We start from the raw sequence: 22,897 nt of genomic DNA, 5'->3' as shown, positions 1-22,897 counted from the left end.
GGTTGGGGTGGAGGGTGGGGTTGACCTAAAACGAGTAAACTAATAAACGGAATAATTAGACCTGGTTTTTTTTTTTTTTTTTTTTTTTTTTATTAACTGTTGAAAGAAAACAGGTTGCTAAAATTTTATTCGGGCTCAGGGTCAGAAGAGGTTTCACAGAATGGTATTGAAGATATAACTGTATCTATTATAAAAACAGTATTGGACATTTTCAGGACAGTAACTAGCTCATAATACATTGAATACAGATGCTAATTTTTACAAACAAGCCAAGAGGGACAACCACTGAAGTCCACATGGTTCCATACCTACTCCCAACACTAGAGGACGTGCATCTGAAAACGGTGCGCCAAGCCGCCCACTTCATTTTACGCATGTGCAGTTAGTCATCTTGAAGTAAAACAGGATGACTTTATCTTCCTTTCAACCAGCATCCGGAACTAGGTACATCTCAGCCTTCCACAGACATCCTTATTTTTTAGTTATTCAGGGAACCTATCTTATTTAAGATAACCTACAACCTCACAAAGACACTTTTTCCCCCTATTATGGCTGAGGCCCTACCCACTTTTAATATGGCGGAGATCGAGCCTGCGCAGTACCAACAAAGAAGGCTAATTCCAAGTGCTGGCATAACGCGTTCATGACCTTCTTCCGGTGTGGAAGGCTGTACCATTCCCAAGCCCGATTATTGTGTTTGTTCTAACTCACACCTCTAATTTCGAGTGGATATGTTCTCATTTCAGCCACAAGGATATTTCTCTTTCCCTATTATTGTAACTGCTGTTTATACCGTCGCTTCCCCGAAGGGCCCCCGCCATCCCCGAATGGTCTGTACCACCTTCACCTCCGGTTCTAGGTGTCATGGCAGCCTCGAGAGTCTTGTAAGAGTGTAAGACCGGTGAGGGGGGAGGGTTGGAAGCCCTCGCCCCGAAACCTAGTGGGGTAAAGTTGCGTCTTGGTTGTGGAGGCAACAACTCCGACTCCTTGGCCATGGCGGCGTCTGGGAGTGGTATGGCCCAGAAAACCTGGGAATTGGCCAACAACATGCAAGAAGCTCAGAGTATCGATGAAATCTACAAATACGACAAGAAACAGCAGCAGGAAATCCTGGCGGCGAAGCCCTGGACTAAGGAGTGAGGAAGTCCCTGGCGAGACGCTGGGAAGGGAAGGGGCGGCGGGGATTTAAGAGGAGGCCCAGGGGGAGTGGGAGTTGAAGGGGGTGGAGAGCTTTGCCTTGTGTTTTCATGGTCTGGGAGGGGAGGGACTGTGCACCTGAGAGATTTCGGTTTACCTTTATCTCTGCTGCTAGAGCCTAAGTTCCTCCGCTGAGGCCTGCCGCGACTCCCCCTTCTGTCTCTTTGACCCATTTACCTCCGGGGGATGGAGGTGGGGAATGAGAAGCGGTGATTTGGGCTGACACGTCTCAGCATCCATATTATCATATATGCCACACACTCTGCCATGAAACCTGTGTGGACATTTACCAAGGTGGGGCCTTCGGCTGATGCCAGCTGGTGACTGGAGCCGTCTCTAAAATAGCTATGAGCTGTCTTTTAGAGAGGTGTAATAGTTTTTGTTTGCTGGTAGTAATGTCAGAGGCACCCAGTCTCCCCAAATATTACTCCAGGCACCACTTACCATAAACCAGAAATTATATCAATAAGAGCTTAAGCCACTTTGCCTCTTACAAAGTAGATGTATCCCTGGGAATAAAGACAAGTCGAGTGTTCATCACATCATAGCATTTATACTTTCCTGAGGGAAGATTTTGATAGACAGTAAAAAGAACACAGAAAGTTACTATCTAGGCAGCGGTTGAATTCTCACCTTCCACACAGGAAACCTGTGTCGATTCGCACCAATGCACCTCAAGCAAAGCCACCACCCATCTGTCAGTGAAGGCTTGCATATTGGTATGATGCTCAGTAGGTTTCAGTGGAGCTTCCAGACTAAGATGGACTAGAAAGAAAGGCCTGGCAGATCTACTACTGAAAAACCAACCACTAAAAACCCCTATGGATCACAATGGTCAGATCCCATTGTGCATGATGTGACTGAGTCTGGGCCTACTCCATAGCAGCTAACAATGGACAGATAAGAAGGAGAGCTGTGGTCACCCACAGAAACTATATTTCCATCAGTGACTCCACGGCACTGGGTTTTTTTCCCCAGTTTTGTACAAGGCTGGCTTTAATTGACAGTATCTAGATTCAGCAGTGTTTACTGAGTACCTAATAAGAGCCGAGCACTGAGCTAGGTAGGAATTTCCATATGTCATTTAATCTTCCTGACAACCTAGTGCTATATATTCTTTTTTTGTAAATAAGAATACAAGTAAATATATTCAGTAACTTACCTCACAATGACACTGAGCAGTGAACACAACTCAAGGTCACATCTCAGAGTTGGCAGTGACTAGTTGATTGACCTTGGGAAAATTACTTATTCTCTTTGAGTCTTCAATTTTTTTCTATAAAACAGAGATAAGACTTACCTCTTGTTGGTTTAATAAAGATTATATCATGTAATGTATAAAAAGCGTCTAGAATGTATGTAACAGGAGCACATTAACTGTGCCTTCTTTTTTTTTTCCCCCCAGTAAACAGAGGAGCCAAGATTTTAATTCATGTCTCTGATTCCTAAGACTAGGTCTCCATATTTTTCAGCTTGTGATTGAAATCTGGCAAAGTTTGAGAATTAAACTTGAATATTTTCTGTGGGAGGTCATCTAAAAAGCCTTCTCAGAGACTTTGACTGCTCTATTCAGACTTCTTACGTTGCCTGTTGTCTGCTTACTTCTGTAGCAGGCTGTGCATTTAAGGTTGATGTAGTCCATTTGGAAACTGTATTGGTTTGCCTCACTGATTATATTTCTAATTAAATTCAGCCTAACATCTTGGGATTCGTCGATGAGACCAGAAATGTAATTTTATTCAAGAGTTGTTTAGCTCCATCCACAGATGACAAATTCTAGAATAACAATCATAAGGAAACTAGGAATATTAGGGCTACATTTTTAATTTTGAGGCTTATAGCACAGAGGGAAACATACCTTTCAATACAGTGTTCTTTGGTAGTGCCATAAAAAAAAAAAAATACATTGCCATCGAGCCAGTTTGGACTCATAGCAACCCTATAGGACGGAGTAGAACTGCCCCATAGGGTTTCCAAGGAGCAGCTGGTGGATTCAAACTGCCGACCTCTTGGTTAGCAGCCGAGCTCTTAGCCACTGTACCACCAGGGCTCCTGGTAGTGCCACAGAGAGGTTGATAATTCTAATAAGAGTTAAGTAACACTAAAGTTTCAGTATGTGCCAGGCACTGTGCTATGTACTTTATATACATTATTCCATTTACTTTATTTAACCCTGCTTGCAGGTGGGAAACTGAGGCAAAGACATTAAGTGATTGGCTTAAGGCCACCACTAGTGGCAGTGCCAGGATTCAGACCTAGGCAGATAGATAACAGAGCCCATAGTTTTAATTATTAAGCCAGAAGGTTGGACCTGAGAACAGTTAGGCCTAACCATCCAGCCAGAGTCGGAATCAGATAATCAGTGACTCCAAAATTAATGGAGAAAAAGTCTTTTGAACCAGTCATATAATTCTCTCCTTTCTACTTGAATAGCATATTTAAAAATTTTCAGACTTTTCCTTTCTTCCAAGGGGAAATAAATGCATTTCAGATTATAACATGTTTATTATTTCCAGCTGTCTGCAGGAACTCTGTCCTTTTCTGCTGTTTTTTTCTTTCCTACAATCTGCAGTCTGTCTCCCCTTCCATCACTGTACTTTCCTTCAATATTTATTATCTTCAAATAATAAATGTCCTTTGAAATTGTACTTTCGATATGTAAATTACACCATGCTTTTCTCTTTCCTTCTTTCTTTTGTAGTCACCATTACTTTAAGTACTGCAAAATCTCAGCATTGGCTCTCCTGAAAATGGTGATGCATGCCAGGTCAGGAGGCAACTTGGAAGTGATGGGTTTGATGCTGGGAAAGGTGGATGGTGAGACTATGATCATCATGGACAGTTTTGCTTTGCCTGTAGAGGGCACTGAAACCCGGGTAAATGCCCAGGCTGCTGCATATGAGTACATGGCCGCATACATCGAAAACGCCAAGCAGGTAAAAATGTCATTTCTCAAAATTTAGTAACTTCAAGTTGGAGTCTCCAGGTGACTTTTGAGTTTCTAAATTTAAAACTATTCTCCTTAGAGTTTAATTTTTTAAGTTATTTTTAGGGACCTATATGTAAAATGTATACGAGAGAGAGCTTGATAAGATTTATAGCATGAATTGTTGGGTTTTTTTTTTCTAATAAATTTTAATATTTTTATGAATAAAATTTTTCCCTAATAAATTTCCAGATGGGTGTTTAAAATCAAAAGTTTGGAAACAACCTAAATGTTCCTGTGTATAAAATGGGTTATATAAATTATGATACATTCATACAATGGGCTGATAAGAAAAAAAAATTTAAAAAATAAGGTATCTATTTATATATTTAGTTATATGGAAAAGACTCCAGAATATTTTGTTGAGTGAAAAAGCAAAGTGTAGAATATTATCTGTGGTATGCTTTTGTGGTATTTATTGTTTATGTTGGTTTTTTTTTTAATCTACATATAAGCGAAGACTGTCTCTTAAACATTATGTAAGCAACTGGCTATAGTGGTGACATCTGGACTCGGAAATCGGGTAGTTTGTACCTTGTTAATTTTGTACCTTGCTTCTGTATTACCTATTCAAGAAGAAAAAATATTTTTAACTTGAAAGCACCACGTTATGCTATTATTTTGTATGCATTATCAAATGCATATTTTATACATTCTAAAGCAATGCATACTATTACTTTACCATAATGCCGTGTAAACAGACAAATGACAAGTGTCTCTAAGATTAAACAGGAACTTCAGGCTCCTTTGCCCTCTTCATTTGTTAGGTTGGCCGCCTTGAAAATGCAATTGGTTGGTATCATAGCCACCCTGGCTATGGCTGCTGGCTCTCTGGGATAGATGTTAGTACTCAGATGCTCAATCAGCAGTTCCAGGAACCATTCGTAGCAGTCGTAGTAAGTATTTCTACAACTAGTTTTAATCAAGTTCTTTATGAAGATTTATTAAAACTAATATTTTGAGAAATAACAACAGTGTGATAAAGAGCAAGGCTGTGGCATCAGTCTGCCTACATCTGAATCCAAACTCTGCCTCTTAGAACTTGGGACATTGAGCAAGTCCTTAACCTATCTAAGTCTTAGACGAGGGTAGTAAGAGCACCTACTGCTCAGAGCCTAGCACATTATAGGAATTGCTAGATCAGCTCTTGTTACACTCATAGTATTTCAGATACAATCCACGTTTCTATGAGGGAGGTAGAAATTGTTCGTCTATTAAAAGAAAAAGAGAAAACTTTTGAAAAAGCGATGAGGAGATCTTAATAGCAGTCTTATGTGGTACAATAACTATAAGTTTAATATCAATTAACTGTAAGGCATTTCTGTTTTTACGCATCTTGTTGAACTTTTTGTGGTTTTGTTTAGTTACTTTGTTCTTATCATTTGATTATTAAGTTATTGTGTGTGTGTATGTGTTACACACAGTACAGTAGATCATTATTCGCACATTCCGTATCGCCAGTTCAACTATCGACTAAATTTATTTGTATCATCAAAATCAACACTCAGAGTGCTTTCAGGATCGTTCGTGGACGTGTGCAGAGTAGTAAAAATCTGAAGTCACCAGATGTGTAAGTTTCCAGCTGAGCTTGAACAAGGCTGGTTTGGTATTAGCTTTAATTGATTGTTCTAGATTATAGAACGTAACTACCATGAAAAACAAAATTCTGTGTCGGTATATAGTGCTATAGGTACATATTCATCTCTAGGTTTATAATTAAAGAAATTGAGATGTATCATGACTTTATAATCAACATATACTAAATACATCTTTATCATAGATCGATCCAACTAGAACAATATCTGCAGGAAAAGTGAACCTTGGCGCCTTTAGGACATACCCAAAGGTAATTTTTAAAATTATAAGTCCTTACAATTTTTCAAAATCCGAAATATTTGACTCATTTTGAAGGTATGTCATAATTTATAATTCTTTTTGTCCTTAAACAATATTTACAAAATATCAAACTACCACATATTGTTCTTAGTAGGCGACAACACATTTGTGTTGTATTCTGTTAATTTTACTAACACGTACCTGTGCGCCCATGGAATTACGACAGGTACTAGAGAAACAACAACCTAAGTGGATTTATTTCCTTCCCTGGAGGAAGCATGCAGTCTGACATAGATATTAGCCCAGATTACATCGCCAGAGGACAGAAGCAATCTATAAGCCAAATCCAGCCACAGCCGCCGCAGGGACTTGGAGGAGAGTGGAGAGCAGTATTCTTCTTTTTTAATTAACTGACTTCAGCTGTTTCCTTTGTAGACTGATTTGCATTTACATGTTGTTAGTTGCCATCGAGTCAATTCTGACTCATGCGATCCCACGTGTGCTGAGTAGAACCGCTCCACGGGGTTTTCAAGGCTGTGACATTCTGGAAGTAGATCATCAGGCCTTTCTTTTGAGGTACCTATGGATGGGTTCGAACTACCAACCTTTTGGTTAGTAGTCGAGCACTTAACTGTGCCATCCAGACACAGCAACTGAGTGTGTATTCCAACTTCATGAGCAAGATAATAGAATTTTAATATGTTATTCAATCTCTTTAAACATCCTTTATTTTCGCACTGGTCTGGCAGTACGAATTTGAATCGATAAGATACGAATTTCATACCAGAAATTTAGACTAATTAACATACATGGCTCATGGGGGTCTACCTGTATTTAGTTCACTTTGATCACAAAAAGATAGTATCTTTTAATAGAGAACTTATAAATTCAGCAGCATAATGATACAATTTAAAGGTTGAGAAGCTGAAAACTATCCTTGATAAAGCATATACAGATTTTCATATCCTCTTACCTGTATTGAAGCCCTGGTGGCACAGTGGTTAAGAGTTCCGCTGCTTACCAAAAGTTCAACAGTTCGAATCTATCAGCCGCTTCTTGGAAGCCCTACGAAGCAGTTCTACTCTGTCCTGTAGGGTTGCTATGAGTCGAAATCGGATTGATGGCAGTGGGTTTGGTTTGGTTTTAGTTTACGTGTATCACATGTATTAAAATTTAATTTAAAAAATTAGTCTTTCTAACCTTTTTTTGGAGTAGTCCTTTCCTTTCTGTAAATTAAATAAATCCCAAATAATATTTTCCAACTTTTAAGATTAAAAAAAAAAAACCTAAACCCTATGTCATCTAGTTGATTCCGACTCACAGTGACCCTATAGGACAGAGTAGAACTGCCCCATAGAGTATTCAAGGAGCATCTGGTAGATTCGAACTGCTTTTAACGACTTGCCACCAGGGTTTAGGATAGTCTTAAAGTTTCTTTCAGTGTCTAGTCTGCTCCCTTTATAACTCAGACGTGATTAGATTTATTACACACCCTACCTTGATATGGCCGGGACATAAAAAAAAAACCCTGTTTCCAAACAGGATTATACCCACAGGTACAGGGGTAAGGATTTCAATACATGTTTTAGGGACACACAATTTAATCCATAACACCTTTCCTCCCTTGGTTCTTTTCCAGGTAGTCTGGAACTTCAGGAGAGGCCTAGATGCCCCTCAGTGAGAGCAATGCACTTTTTTTTTCTCATTAGGATGTTTATGTTCACTATTTGGCTTCCAAAAGTAGTATTCCTGTATGTAGGTCGTTATGAGTCGGAATCGACTCGACAGCACTGGGTCTGGTTTGGTTTTTTTTTTTTTTTTTTTTATGTAGAAAACAGGAGCCCTGGTGGCACAGTGGTTAAAGTGCTTGGCTGCTAACCAAAAGCTTGGTAGTTAGAATCTACCAGCTGCTCAGCGGGTGAAAGATGTGGCAACCTGCTTCCATAAAGATTAATGGCTTTGGAAACTATGAGGCAGTCTGCTCTGTCCTACAGGGTCACTATGAGTTGGAATTGACTCAACAGCCATAGGTTTGGTTTTGGTTGGTTTATATATAGAAAACTACATAGAAAAAAATTTTTTTCATCTTCTGGGTTTTTTTTTTTTTTTTTTTTTTGGTTTAGGGCTATAAACCACCTGATGAAGGACCTTCTGAGTACCAGACTATCCCACTTAATAAAATAGAAGACTTTGGTGTACACTGCAAACAGTAAGTAATCTTAAAACATATCTGACTCAGAGATCACCATAAGAAACCTGAAGAGATTATCCAGTCTAAGTTCTTATTTTACAGATGAGAAAAAAGACTCAGGTGAAATGCATTTCATAAAACCTTTTAAATAATAGTGAGAATATACAAATTGAGAGTAATATTTTTATTTTTTATTAATATGTTATCATGGCATGTTACTTACCTTTTACACAACCATAAACAATTTATCAATGTACAACATACTTGGTACATAACAAAATTAATAACTGAGAGAAGTTGTGTTGGTCCACCCTGATACTAGCATGTCTGCTACCCTCAAAGAACCCATGTTCTACTTAGCAAAGGTTCGTCCTAAGCATTAGAACTCCAAAAGCTAAGGAAGTCAATAGTAAAAAAAAAAAAAATGATACTTTATGGTATGTGAATTATATCTCAGTTAAGAGAGTTAAGCCAATGGGAACAATTTTCTCTACCTTCTAAATTTATGTCGCCACCTCTACTACTGTCACCTTGACCCAGCCCACTGCCATCTGGTGCCTGGACCATAGCACTAACCTTCAACTACTCTTCCTGCTTCTACCCTTTACCCTTTAAAGGCCTTTGCTCAGTCAGACTGATTCTGTTAAAATATAATAAACACATTAATCCTTTTCTCAGAATTACTTCCTATCTCATTAGAAACAAAATCCATAGTTTTTCCCATGGTCTACATGGCCAGTTGGTAAAAACCGTAAAAAAGTACCACAAATCAGACAGCTTAAAACAAAAATTTATTATCTCACAGTTCTCGAGGCCAGAAGTCCAAAATCAAGATGTTGGCGAGTTGTCTCCTTATGGAGCTCTGAGGGAGAATCTGTTTCATGCCTCTCTTCTAGCCTCTGATGGTTGCTGGAAATCGTTGTCATTCCTTGGCTTGTGGCAACATACAACACTCCAATCTGTTCCTCTGACTCTTCTCTCTGTGAGTCTTTGTTTTCTTATGAGGATGCCACTCATTGAATTAGGGCCCATCCTAATCCTGTATGACCTTGTCATGGATTGAATAGTTTCCCCCCAAAATATCTGTTCACTTGACTAGGCCGTGATTCCCAGTATTGTGTGGTTGTCCTCCATTTTGTGATCTGATGTAATTGTCCTCTGTGTTGTAAATGCTAATCTCTGCCTGTGTTTAATGAGGCAAGATTAAGTTATGTTAAAGAGGATTAGGGTGGGATGCAGCACCCTTACTCAGGTCACAGCCTTGATCAATGTACCGGGAGGTTCCCTGGAGTGTGGCCTGCATCATCTTGTATCTTTTAAGAGATAGAAGGACAAAGAAGTGAGCAGAGAGGGAGGGACTTCCTACCACCAAGAAAGAAGAGCCAGGAGCAGAGCATATCCTTTGGACCTGGCTTCCCTGTGCTGAGAACCTCCTAGATCCAGAGGAAGATTGATGCCGAGACACATGGAGATCGCCAAGGAATGCTGGGCCCACTGATGTTGAAAGAAAACAAGGACCTTCCCCCAGAGCCTACAGAGAGAGAAAGCCTTCCCCCTAGAGCTGGCTCCCTGAATTCGGACTTCTAGCCTCCTAAGCTGAGAAAATAAATTTCAGTTTGTTAAAGCCATTCACTTGTATTTCTGTTATAGCAGCACTAGATAACTAAGACAGACTTCATTGTAATTTAATTGATGAGTACATCTGCAAAGACCATATTTTCTAATAAGGTTTCAAGTGGATGTGAATTTTGGGAGAACACTATTCAACCTATTACACTAGTATCTCCTTTTCTCCATAACCCCCCTACCATAACTTCAAGGAATATTTTGACTACGTACGTGTTAGTGTTCCTTTTGCTCTTATTGTTGTTTTAGAAATGTCTAGAAAATTCTTGAGTATCTAAAACTAAGTGTATTAGTTTCTTAGGGCTGCTATAACAAAGTACCACAAATGGGTGGCTTAAAACAACAAACATTCATTTTCTCACAGTTCTGGAGTCTAGAAGTCCCAAATCAGGGTGTTGACAGGACCATGCTCTCTCCAAAGGCTTTAGGGAAGAATTCTTCCTTGCCCCTTCTAACTTCTGGTGGTTGCTGGCAAACCTTAAACATTCCTTGGCTTGTGGCAGTATAATCCCATTCTCTGCCTCCATCTTTACATGGTTGTCTTCCCTCTGTATGCCTGCTTTTCTGTGTCCAAATTTCTCCATGCATATAGGGAAACCAGTCAAATTGGATTTAAGGCCCACCTTAATCTAGTAAGGAGCTCTGGTAGGGCAGTGGTTAAGCGTTCGGCTGCTAACCCAAAGGTTGACAGTTTGAATTCAGCAGCCACTCCTTGGAAACTCTGTGGGGCAATTCTACTCACTATGAGTCGGAATTGACTCGATAGCAACAGGTTTAATCTACTAAAGGAGCCCTAGTGGTACAATGGTTAAACACTTGGATGCTAACCGAGAAGTCAGCAATTCTAACCCACCAGCAGCTCTGAGGGAGGCAAGACCTGGCTATTTGCTCCTGTAAAGAATACAGGATAGGAAACCCTATGTGGCAGCTCTGCTCCGTCCAGTGGGGTCACCATGAGTCGGAATTGACTTGACAGCACACAACAACTAATCTAGTATGATCTCATCTTAATTTGATTACGTCTTCAATCACCCTATTTCCAAATAAAGTCACATTCACAGGTTCTGGGTGGACATAAGTTTTTGGGAAACACTATTCAACCCAGTACACTTTTTAAAAAATATATCTGGTTTTCAATCATCCCTGACATATTTCTAAAAAAACAGAAGATTCTATTTTTCAGTTAAAAATTCGAGATCAAATCATTTTATTTGCTTTTTGAAAAGAATAAATCATTCCTGTTTGAGAGAATTACTCCTACACATGGAAACACCTTTGCTGTAATAATTTCATTTTCAGAATAGTCATTTTTTTCTATTTGTTTTGCATTGTTGTAGTCACGACATGTACTCTGTTTAGAATTAAATCAAGAGATTTATTAAGGGAAAAGACAGCTTTAGCTGGGGAAAACATTGACTCTCACAAAGTGAAAGTCAGAGCTCCAAGGTGGTGAAGGTGCAAGGACATTTTTATAAAGTGGGAACAAAAAACTTTAGGTACACAATTCTGATTGAAAACCCTGGTGGTGTAGTGGTTAAGAGCTACGGCTGCTAACCAAAAGGTCAGTAGTTCAAATCCACCGGGCGCACCTTGGAAACTCTATGGGGCAGTTCTACTCAGTCCTGTAGGGTCTTTATGAGTCGGCATCAACTCAACGGCAATGGGCTAGTTATTTTTTTTATTCTGATTGGAAGTTACAAATTTAGATCAGACTAAGGTGAGATTCCTTGAAGCAGGAGCTCGTCCAGGATTGGGTTATCAGCAGTATGTGGGCATTCTGGATTGGTGGCTTACAGTTAAGCTGTTTGTTTTAAGGCTCCTTGGGAACAAGCTGCAGATGAGCTATTTGTTTTAAAGCTCCTTGGGAACAAGCTAACAACATTCTGATTGGTGCTTGGTGAGGTAAGATAGTTGAGAGGCGGGATATCTGGAAGCAAGGAATCTTCTGTGATTTGTTCAAAGGTTAGATGTGGGTTTAGTTGATTGGTTTCTCTGGGAACATACTGATAACATTCTTTTTTAACTTGGTTATAGAGCAAACAGTTCCTTAGATACAAGATTAAGCCAGTGCAAAGGTTAACTTCTTAGTGGAGTAGGCTTTCCAAAATGAAGTTTGAGTTCAGGCCTAGAGGCGGCCTTCTTTTAGTCGTGTAAAACACCCATAGAGTTTAATTTTAGGGTGTTCTTTCTCAGGTTGTGGTGGTATAAAAGGTTTATATCTTTAATATCTACAGTGATCTCCACTTATCTGAGGTTTCACTTCCTGCAATTTCAGTTACCCACGGTCAACTGAGGTTTGAAAATGTTAAAAGAGTATGTAGCATGATGAAATCTCACGCCATCCTGCTTCTTCATTCATGTAACTTGTATTACGGTATATTGTGTAATTGTTCTATTTTACTATTAGTTATTGTTGTTAATCTCTTACTGTGCCTGATTTGTAAATTAAACTTTATCATAAGTATGAGTAGGCTAAATCATAGTATATATAGGGTTTGGTACTGTCCACAGTTTCAGGCATCCATGGGAGGCCTTGGAACTTATCCTTCGCAGGTAAGGGGGGACTACTGTTTTTTTCACTATCAGCAGCAGCTTTCAAAAACAAACAAAAAAGAAGACTGGTAATCTGTGTTTTTTGTATTCCAGCAGACCTACTTCCCTGCTTTTCTATTCCATTGGTTATCCTTTTGTCTTCCTAAATGACTTTTTTTTGACAAGTACTCAGTAGGCTCATTGCTTCTCTGAAATGAGCCTACCAGAAAGTAGTAGTTGCTTTCCTAGCTGCTTGTATTGCTATAGCCCCCAACAATATTCAGAAGTGTTAACTCCTAAATCAGAAAGAATAAATTTTTTAATAGGGAAACTGGATGGCTTAACTTATTTTTACTTCAGATCTTTAAAGACAAAGTACTAAGTTGAAAAACAGCATTTTATAGGATGGTGGTTGTTATGGATTGAATTATGTTCAAAAATATGTGTTATAAATCCTAACCTCTATGCCTGTGGTTATAATCCCATTTGGCAATGGGTTGTCTTTGTTATGTTAATAAGGCAGGATTAGTATTTTCAGTCAATCTCTTTTGAGATATAAAAGAGATTAAACAAGCCAGCAGAACAGAGATGGGGTAAGATAGATGGCAAGCCATATGGAGATCTCCAAGGAACCAGGAAGCAGAAACTGAAGAGACAAGAACCTTCCCCCAGAGCCAACAGAGAAAGAAAGCCTTCCCCTAGAGCCGGCACTCTGAATTCGGACTTCTAGCCTCCTAAACTATGAGAAAATAAATTTCTGTTTCTTCAAGCCATCCACTTGTGGTATTTCTGTTATAGGGGCACTAGATATCTAAGACCGAAATCAATTTCCTAAATTATTTGATGATGAGCTATTTGCAGCTTCTATTGGCACGTCTTTTTTTTTTTTTTTTTACCGTAAATCCTAGATCATAATGCACACCAAAAGTCTGTTTTAAACATAGAATTAGTCTAATGTAAGTGTTAGCTATTTTTAACTTTAAAGAACCTAAGTAAAAAATCCCAGTAAAACACCCATTACCGTCAAGTAAAAAATAGGACACCGTATTTTTTTTAAAAGAGTTCAGTGGTTCTCTGAGGCTTATGAAAAATAATGATCTTGTATTTTTCCCGTTCCTGTCTCCCAGAAGCAGTACTTAAACTGTTGTGGTTGTTCTTTAAGTATTTACCCCCATATTGTCAAACAGTATGCTTATGGTGCTACTTCTTGATTTTCAGTTCTAAGAAGTATCTATTATTGACTTCCAGTACAGAAGATGAAAATTTAGCTCCACAAGTGTTTTTGAATACTCTTCTTGTTTTCAACTCTTCTACTGAGATTTGTACCTAATCACTACTTATTAGACAAAAAAATTCATTGTGTCAGCCTACAGAATTAAAACAGTGATTGCATTAAGGTGATCTATAAATTGTTAAAAAATAATAGTCTATTCCAGACCTTCAAATTTGAGTTCCCTTATAGTCTATCCTTTATACATCTGCATATCTCTGTTGCTATACTCATCCTCTCTTCTCTCTCCCCTCAGAGGTATAACCTGGACTTCCTACTTGGGTGCTGCATCCCTGCCTCCCCTCCCCATCCCTGTTCCCTCACTCCTGGGACCTCACTTCTTAAACCCTCTCCTAAATGTCTACACTCTCTGTATAAAAATAAAGACTGCATTTTGAGTAGTAGACATAACTGTTTTCGTATCTTTGCTCTGCCACCTACTAGTTATATGGCTTTGAGCAAGTTCTTTAATCTCTCTGAATCTGTTTCCTTGTCTGTAAAATGGGGGTAACATATCCTCCCTCATATTGTTAGAAGGAAGATTAAATGAGAAGGTATGTAAAGCACCCAGATCAGAGAAGATGTTCAAGAAACAGACTGTTCCACTTCCATGTTTCACTAGCTGCTTCCTTTCAGTCTTTTCCAGCTTTAAACATGCACAGGTGTCTTAATCTTGAAAAGGACTTCACTTAATTCCAGTGTCTTTAAACTCTTACTCTTTTTCATGTCTTCACTTCAACTTTCCTTAATCAGCAAGCCTTGTTGTTTTGCCCATGTCTGTATCATTTGCACCACTGCCCCCCGAGCATGAGCCTTTATCTTTTCAGGTCCCCTCTGCTGCAGTGGCTTCCTTTGTGGCATCCCTGCCTCCAGTTTCTCCCCTTCTCTGACACATCCTGGGTGGTACTGCCACAACCAGCTTTTTGAAACACTGCTCCTCTCCTCGAATGCCTTCCGTGAGTCCCAGGTAGAGGATAAAGTTTAAATTTCTCAGCCTTACACGGTAACGTCTTCCACCAACTAGACCCCAGCATAGCTTTCTAAATTTACTTCATTTAATTCTTCTGCTTTTGATAAATGGTCCAACCAAACTGATTTATTCTCCCTTAGACATTTTACCCATTTTACCCAATGCTCTCTGCTTGACGTTCTCCTTGCCCTCAATATCCATGCCGTAGACTAATGTGAGGATTACTTAAAATCCTGCCTTTTCTGTGGGGCTTCACAGACAGCTCTAGCCCACTTCAGTTCTAGCCCACTTCAGCTCCTCTACACTAAGAGTACTCATTATCTTTATCATTTATGTGGTATGTGGTTGGTTTTATATGTGCACTATAATATCCCTTATTAACATATACTCTTATATTTAATTTTTGTGGGTTCGTGCCATATCGGCCCTATAAATTCCTCAAGATGAAGAAGTCTCTTGTGCTTTTTTGTATCCACTGATGTACAGAACCTAGTGAAATATTTAAATATTTGTTACTTTTTAAAAATACAGTTTTTTAAGACATTTAAGCAGATTCTCCTAGCTATCTATAAAGAGGCATTAGTACCTTTGGAAGCAGTAGTAATTCTTTCATGTGCCTTAAGGACCTACTTTAAAATCTGTTTTTCTAAAAAAACAGTAGGTCCTCATGAGGGGATTAGAATGGGAGGAATGAGAAATCCACATGTCATTTTCAGTGTTTCAAAAAGCCAGATGAAAACTACACTGACCCTGGAGAGGCAGCTCATGAAGTTAGCATACCTGGCTGGAATTTGTGAACTCAGTAATATGGGTAAAGATGTTGTTTAAAGTTCTGATTGGTTGTTGATACCGTGTTAGAAATTTATGGGCTCTATGAAGGGAAGAAATACAAAACAAGGATGCCTGGTTGACACAAGATTTGAGACCACAACCCCTGAAGAATAATGAGGAAGCCATGATTACGCGATTGTTCTATTGGACTAAAAACTAAAGTATGACTATTGGATGTAAAATGTAATTCACTTCAATTTGGCTATAATTTATATTATGTAGTTGGATATTTTTTTCACTTACTAAATTTGTGCTTTCATTCAATAGATACTATGCCTTGGAAGTTTCGTATTTCAAATCCTCTTTGGATCGCAAATTGCTTGAACTTCTCTGGAATAAATACTGGGTGAATACACTGAGTTCTTCTAGTTTGCTTACTGTGAGTACTACACTTTCAAGGGATTTATTTGAGTTTTATCAAAGCTATTTTTTGTATAAGTTGTTTGATATCTGAAACCATTTTCATGGAAAAGCTATACCTGACTTGGCCAAGATACAAGGGCTGGGGTTGGATTCTCTAGGACCAGAGCTGCACTGGGTGCTAGACTAAGCCATGTCTGTTTCATGTACCACAGAGACCAAGTCTAAATGGCAGATATAGTGGCAGGATCAGGGTAAGATCTGCCACTGCCTTAAAAAGACTTACAGAGAAATAAAATACAAATACTGCGTTTTGTTGTATCAGGTGTCTCAGGTAGGACTCTGGTTATAAGTGACAGAACACCCAACCGAACTAGCTTAAACACAAAAGGGAATTGTGTAAGATACAAAGTCCAGGAGTAGGCCTTACTTCAAGCACAGCTAAATTTTCACTGAAACAATATTAAGAAGTCTTCGTTTTCCTCTCTCAGCTTTGCTTTTATCTTGGTTGGCTTCAGCTTCAGGCTTCATATGAAAGCAAGATGGCAGCATTAGCCTTATACTTCCCATCGTCTCAGTTTCATGTTCAAAAGAGACGATCAGCCCCCCCACCCCAAGCACACACCCGCATCCCCACACCCCACACCCCCACATATTCCCAAGCAAAGCCTCATTTTGTGTCAGACTGGCCTTGCCTAGATCATATGCCCATCCACCTTCTGTGGGCCAAGGGAATAAACTTGATGAGTAGCTGGACCCAGGGCAAGTGCTCCACCCCTGGGCTGGAATGAAGGATTCGAACTGAGAATGGAGAAGGGTGGTCCCCATGTGGAAATAAGAATTTTAATTCCCAAAAGCAGCGCATGTTGAGCGTCCCCCGAAAGAGAAAATGGTATCAACTGAATATAACATACTTGGAAGGATATTTATTTAACAAACTTCTCTATCTAGAGTTTAGTCAGGAACCATTAAAAAAAAAAATCCTGTTTCATATAGTGCAGTGTAGCATAATGGTTAGAACCATGGTGTTTGGAATAAAACTGGGTTTGAAAACACCTCTTTCACGTCACTAGTTGTGAGTGACTTTTAGAAAGTTGTTTAATGTGACTGAGGCTTTCCTGGGTATAAAATGGTGATAATACTACATTCGTTGTTAAGTTCACTGAGACTATTAAATGAGATACTTTGCAGTGAGCAAAGTGCCTGGCATATCCTAAAGTGTCAATAAATGATTATTCTTTTTAATTTGGTGCAGTTTACTCATGGAGAAAGGCTCTCACTAGAGCCTGTTCACTCTGATTTTAAACACAAGTCTGACTAGCTTTCTTTACATATTTCATATCCACAAGAGTCAGAAGTAACAGATTAGCAGGGAGGAGAGTGATCACAACAGCTAACATATATTAAGTGCTTCCCATGTGCCAGACACTGCTAAATGCTTTTTGCCACTTGATATTATATGTTATTTCCTTAGAAGCACATATACTAATAGCAGCAAGAAATGACACCTGATGGCAAGGGGAGAAAAACAGGGTAAGACCACAGTAGTCTGAACCTTAATACAGAGGCAGACAGTGCTACCTACTTAGCCCTGTGGTTCCCCTGTATTCCAGCATTGCATATAGTGAGGACATTAGTAATCAAAAGGTTAAATTACATTTTTCCCTTTTTTGTGGATATATATATTGTACTTTGCCACATTTTAAGAAAAAATATGTAAATATATGTCCAGCTTATCTCTTTCCTTAGCAAAAGCAGTTAATTACAGCGTTAACTTAAGGCTACCAGAAAATTAGTTCTTTCTCTTCATTTTCTGTGTATTTGAAATGTAACTGGATGTATTGTATATTCATTCTAATAATATAACTGTTTCTGCTAACCTGCAGTTTTATGGCTTAAATCTAATGATTATGAAGTGGTCTATAAACCTTAAGGTTTTTCCAAGTATATGGGAATAAAGTTTTTTGGTGCCCTAAACCATTTAGATTCAGGCGACATGAATGTAACTGCTTCTTTTAAAAGTGTTGGAAGTGTGTAAAACATCGGAAAAGCTGATAGCGTTTTCAGGGCCCTCGTAGTGGCTGTGATGACTGCAAACACCTGTCATGTTTGCTGCTGGAATTGCTTTTCCTGTATACTGTCTTAAAAGCTGAGGAAATAGAATACCATGCTAATTTTTGCCAGTTTGTTTATTGAATCTTCACTCTCTTCTAGTGAATATTTGGGAAAGAAGTGCAATATGTACTTCATAGTTATCTTTACAAAAAAAAAAAAATTTTTTTCTTTTTAAATTTTAGACTACAACGTTTAAGAAAACAATACTCCATAAAAATCTTTTTTAAAATACCAGTTAAATGTGCTTATGTAACTGTTAAAATTTTCCTTTTCAAAAGTATGTAATAATACAGAAAAATGCTTACAATGCATTGTTAAAAGGGCAAATTATAAAAACAGTATCTATGATTCCAGTTCACCAAATGTAGGCTGTACATGGGCATATAGCAATACACTAAAATATAATCATGGTATCAGTTGGGTGGAAGATTGTAGTTGTATTTATTTTCTTCTTTATTGCTCTATTATTAAAAAAAAACCTACTGCCATCAAGTCAGTTCTGACCCATAGAGGACCCTATAGGACAGAGTAGAACTGCCCCATAGGGTTTCCGAGGAGCATCTGATAGATTCGAACTGCTGACCTTTTAGTTAGCAACCTGAGCTCTTACATACTGCACCACCAGGGCTCCTTATTGCTGTATATTTTCCAAATTTTCTACAATAAATTTTATAATCAGAAAAGCTAAAACAAATGTTACTTTTTAAAATACTGTTTTATGTGCTGATTCTAAAAGTTCAACAAGAATAATAACAAAATTAGCTAACAATCGTTAAGCATTTACTAGGTGCCATGGACAGTCCTAAGAGCTGATATCTATTACCTTATTAATGGAGCCCTGGTGGCTCAGTGGTTAAGAGTTTGGCTGCTAACCAAAAAGCCAGCAGTTTAAATCCACCATTCGCTCCTTGGAAACCCTGTGGGGTAGCTCTACTCTGTCCTAGAGGGTCACTATGAGTCGGAATCAACCAGACGGCAATGGGTACGGTAAAGTATCTAATGGTCACAATAGACTTAAGGTAGAAATGATCGCCCTTTTTCCAGAGAGAACTTGGAGGTCCAAAGCAGTAAAGAGCCTCGCCACTAATCTACGGCAGAGCCAAAGCCTCCCAGGATACAAGTATTAGATTTAAGCAGTCAAAAAGAAAGATTCCAAATTTTATCTTGAAGTTATAAAAGGGGAAAAAATCTATACGTGAACTGCTTGAACTTTTGAAGCCATTTTGGCAGGTGGAATTTGACTTTTTACCTCACGGTCCATTCAGATTGTACAGTAGAATTACTTGAAAATGAAGTGTTCTAAGAAAATTAATTTATATAAAAATAAATGGATTTCCTTTTTTTTTTTGAATGGTAGGCCTGTATTACAGTGGATAAGTAAATATTGACACGATACCATTTTTTCCACAGAATGCAGACTACACCACTGGTCAGGTCTTTGATTTGTCTGAAAAGTTGGAGCAATCAGAAGCCCAGCTGGGACGAGGGAGTTTCATGCTGGGTTTAGAAACACATGACCGAAAGTCAGAAGATAAACTTGCCAAAGCAACACGAGATAGGTGAGAGTAAACCTATCAGATTCCTGCCCCTAATGCTTTTCCTTTTTGCTTTCAAAATTTGCAAATAACAGTAAGGAATCAAATTCCTTATGGTCCAGCTTAGTTATGACTTATGAAGAATGGTGCCTGAATATTAACTTCTTGGGGCCTTTAAGAATTGTCAGACACAGACTTTAACTTTGAAAATTTGGGAGACATGAGGTCAGAATATTGAAGACTTAAATCAGAGATCAAAGAAATAGGTAGTCTAATGAAACATTCCTAGTTGCCTTTTCTAGGTTCAGCCAGGAAGTTTAACAGAGAAAACAAGTCCACCACTGGATTTGAAAAAAAAAAAAATCCTTTGCAAAAAGATGCCCTGACCTCTTCTAACCTAATTATTCTTCTGACAGGTGATATTAAGATTTCTTAAATTTACCAAATTTCATATTTTTATAAAGTTTTAAATCCCTAGCTAACACAAATGATTGTGTCTCTCTTAGTCTTCTGAAATTATCTTTTGTACAGTAATTTAGTATCAAAGTTCACTACCGAAGAATTTGTTCAGAACAAATTTGGAGTATGTTATATAATAACTTATAAAATACTTTTGTGGCCCTTCAGATGCAGAGTCTATACAGGGTTCAGAAGACTAAAAAAAAAAAAAAAATAGTGTTTACTTTGACAAAAATTAGAGTTTTAATGTGATAATTAAGGGCAGAGAGGAAGGAAAAAGCATGCTGACATGTATATAAACTGATACATTGGTATCCATTTTAAGAAAAACTGGATTGGTCCATAGGAAAGAGAAGAGAGAAGGGACATGTATTCTAGGAGTGGAGGGTATCTTGAGTTGGAACTAATCTCATCCCTTTCTTCTTGGGTCTTTTAAAGGGAGAGCTTGTGTTCCAGATAAAAATGATATTTTGGAGTGTGTTTTTGCCCATCTATCTTTATGTCTGTGATTTATGATTTTATCTACATTTACATCTCAATTTTTTATATAGCAAAAATTTTCATTACGGGAGTGTCTCTAATATGTAGAAGGAAAAGTAGTAAGGCAAATACTTCATAGAGAATTTTCCTTTTATGGGTAACTTTACAAAACTTACATCTCTTCTTAATATTGGTGATGGACATTTTTTTTCTATGCTTTTTACTTTTTGTCCATTCAAAAATGTAAATCCTTTGCCCATCAACCTAGCTTTGACAGAAAAACAGCATAGGTTCTTTAATTTTTTTTCAGTTATTCTAAGTAATAACAAGGAATAACAGATTTTAATGCAATATTGAGATCTATCTTGAATTACGTATAATTTCTGTCACTTTTAAAATTTTTCCCAAAGCTGCTGACAAGTAACAAAATTAATTGTTGCAAACTATATCAAATTTTAAGGAGCCCTGGTGGCACACTGGTTAAGTGCTCAGCTGCTCACCAACCAGCCGCTCTGCAGAAAAAAGATGTGGCAGCCTTTTCCATAAAGACTACAGCCTTAGAAACCCTATAGGGCAGTACTGCTCTGTCCCATAGTGTTGCTATGAGTTGAAATTGACTCGACGGCCATGGGTTTAATATCAAATTTTATATTGACATTCTGCTGTTAAAGTTTTAGTAAGTAGTGAAATGGTCAGGAGATATGCAGAAGACTGAAAAAATCACAAAGGAAAGCTTGAGATTAGTATGATTTGGGGAGTATGAATAGAAACGAAAATCATTGGGGTGGGATGCAAGGATGGACAGTGGGAGGGATGGAATGTACACGTTTAAAAGTTTTCGATTTGTAACATTATGTAATGCTGTGTTTTTCCTTTCCAGCTGTAAAACTACCATAGAAGCTATCCATGGATTGATGTCTCAGGTTATTAAGGATAAACTGTTTAATCAAATTAACATCTCTTAAGCAATCACTGAGTAATACTTTTTGCCTGAAAGCCAGTAGGAGAAAAATACTCAAGTAGAACTTTTAAACCAGTTACCAGAAATCTGATTAGAAGTATAAGGTGCTCTGAAGTGTCGTGAATATTAACAACCTGTAATAAAGCGCTTTAAAATGAAAGTGTCCTTTCATTGTTTTATGGGAGCAATTGCATTATTTTTCTAGCATCCTTTAACATTCTTGAACGTGAGACAAAGGAGTATTTACTAGAATCTTTGTTTTTTTAAAATCTTGCCTATCTAAATTAGTCAAAGAATTTCAACATTTAACATAATGCTTTTATGTACTGTGAAACTCTAATCAAGTCATACCATGAATTATTTTCCTGAAAATCAAATCACTTATTAGCGGTAGAGCCTAACACAGTATGTCTAGTCATTCAGATTTTCACCAGGTGCTCTTACTGAACCAGGCCCGGTGTTTCTCTGTGGAGATATGTTGAACAAGTTAGACATGGCCACCGTCCTCAGAGACCTTCCATGGAGGCTACAGATGAGTTAACAAGTACTTAAGTATACTGCTATGAAGGGAGAAATAAAGCGTGCTGGGGAACTCTCAGGAGGGGCACTTATCCCAGAAAGGAGATAGCAAGGTAGGCTTCCTGAAGGAAGTGACCTGATCATTAAGCTGAAATGAGAAAGGTTTAAGAGCTAGCCAGAAAAAGGGTAATGAGGCAGTTACAGTTACAAGCAGAGAACACAGCAATGTGTAGAAAGCCAGAGGTAGAGAGCAAGAAGCAAGAACATACAAGGAACTGAGATTCAATTTGACTTTAGAGTGTCTAGTAGGAAGTGGGGCATTGTGAGAAATGACTTAAGAGGTAAAAAGAGAATAGATTCCACAGGGGTCCTTTTGAACTGTATCCTAACAGCAATGGGGAATTAAAGAGTTTTAAAGAGCAGAAAACAAAGCCTAAAAGTCCATTAGATTTAGCAATGAGGTCTTCAGTAAGATTAGAAAGCCATTTAATATTAATATCCAGATACTTTCTTGGAGACAGTTGATATTATTCATTTTATATGCCTGTAAGGAAAATGAGGCAACCCCCAATTTCAGATGGTTCAACCATCCATTTTTACATCCTTTTAAAAATAATGAATGCCCCCAGTGAACAGTCAAAATCTGTATTTATGACCACAGCCTTCACAGACCCCAAAACCATGCTGAATCAGTCGGTTAGGAACAGCAAGAAACTGGTGAGGTTTCTCTGACAGACATCACTGGTAAAGGTTTTGACCTGAAGGAGTAAGGAGTAAGTGAAGTGACCATGAAAACATACTGTCCTAGCAGTTCTCATTCAGAGACTTGCATACAGTTATCCTCACTTCATTTGACGTTAGTGACCTGGTCAATTAAGACCTCTCAGTGTGATGGAAAATGCCTATGTATACGACAGGTTTGCCAGGAAAAGAGATTTTCAGTCCTAACTTACTGCACTCATTTTGAGACATCTCAATATTTCAGTTAGGGTGCCTCAGTTGGAAATAACAAACCAACAAAGTCACTAA

General features: G+C 38.3%; 1 protein-coding gene across 2 annotated transcripts; it reads left to right on the top strand.

Moving 5' to 3' along the window:
• Nucleotides 1-689: 689 nt before the first annotated feature.
• Nucleotides 690-21,509, top strand: COPS5 (COP9 signalosome subunit 5). 2 transcript variants are annotated; one of them, XM_064267776.1, is made up of 8 exons: nucleotides 695-1,136; nucleotides 3,899-4,133; nucleotides 4,951-5,079; nucleotides 5,964-6,029; nucleotides 8,143-8,228; nucleotides 15,707-15,818; nucleotides 19,325-19,473; nucleotides 21,269-21,509. In XM_064267776.1, the coding sequence occupies exons 1-8, from the start codon at nucleotides 994-996 to the stop codon at nucleotides 21,351-21,353; spliced, it is 1,005 nt and encodes a 334-aa protein (XP_064123846.1). In that variant the 5' UTR covers nucleotides 695-993; the 3' UTR covers nucleotides 21,354-21,509. The 2 variants fall into 2 exon arrangements, with proteins under 2 accessions (XP_064123847.1, XP_064123846.1); XM_064267777.1 differs by lacking the exon at nucleotides 4,951-5,079 and having other exon boundaries at nucleotides 690-1,136.
• Nucleotides 21,510-22,897: the final 1,388 nt, after the last annotated feature.

The sequence above is a fragment of the Loxodonta africana genome, chromosome 14 (genome assembly GCF_030014295.1).
Source record: "Loxodonta africana isolate mLoxAfr1 chromosome 14, mLoxAfr1.hap2, whole genome shotgun sequence".
NCBI classification, from domain to species: domain Eukaryota; kingdom Metazoa; phylum Chordata; class Mammalia; order Proboscidea; family Elephantidae; genus Loxodonta; species Loxodonta africana.
This window is presented reverse-complemented; position numbering and strand designations above follow the sequence as displayed.

What these genes read in the sequence shown, in the direction of transcription:
- COPS5 (XM_064267776.1), top strand. Translation starts at nt 994, where the DNA reads ATGGCGGCGTCTGGGAGTGGTATGGCCCAGAAAACCTGGGAATTGGCC. An exon ending in GCGAAGCCCTGGACTAAGGA is followed by an intron (nt 1,137 to 3,898) that starts GTGAGGAAGTCC and finishes TTTCTTTTGTAG; the next exon opens with TCACCATTACTTTAAGTACT. An exon ending in ACATCGAAAACGCCAAGCAG is followed by an intron (nt 4,134 to 4,950) that starts GTAAAAATGTCA and finishes TTCATTTGTTAG; the next exon opens with GTTGGCCGCCTTGAAAATGC.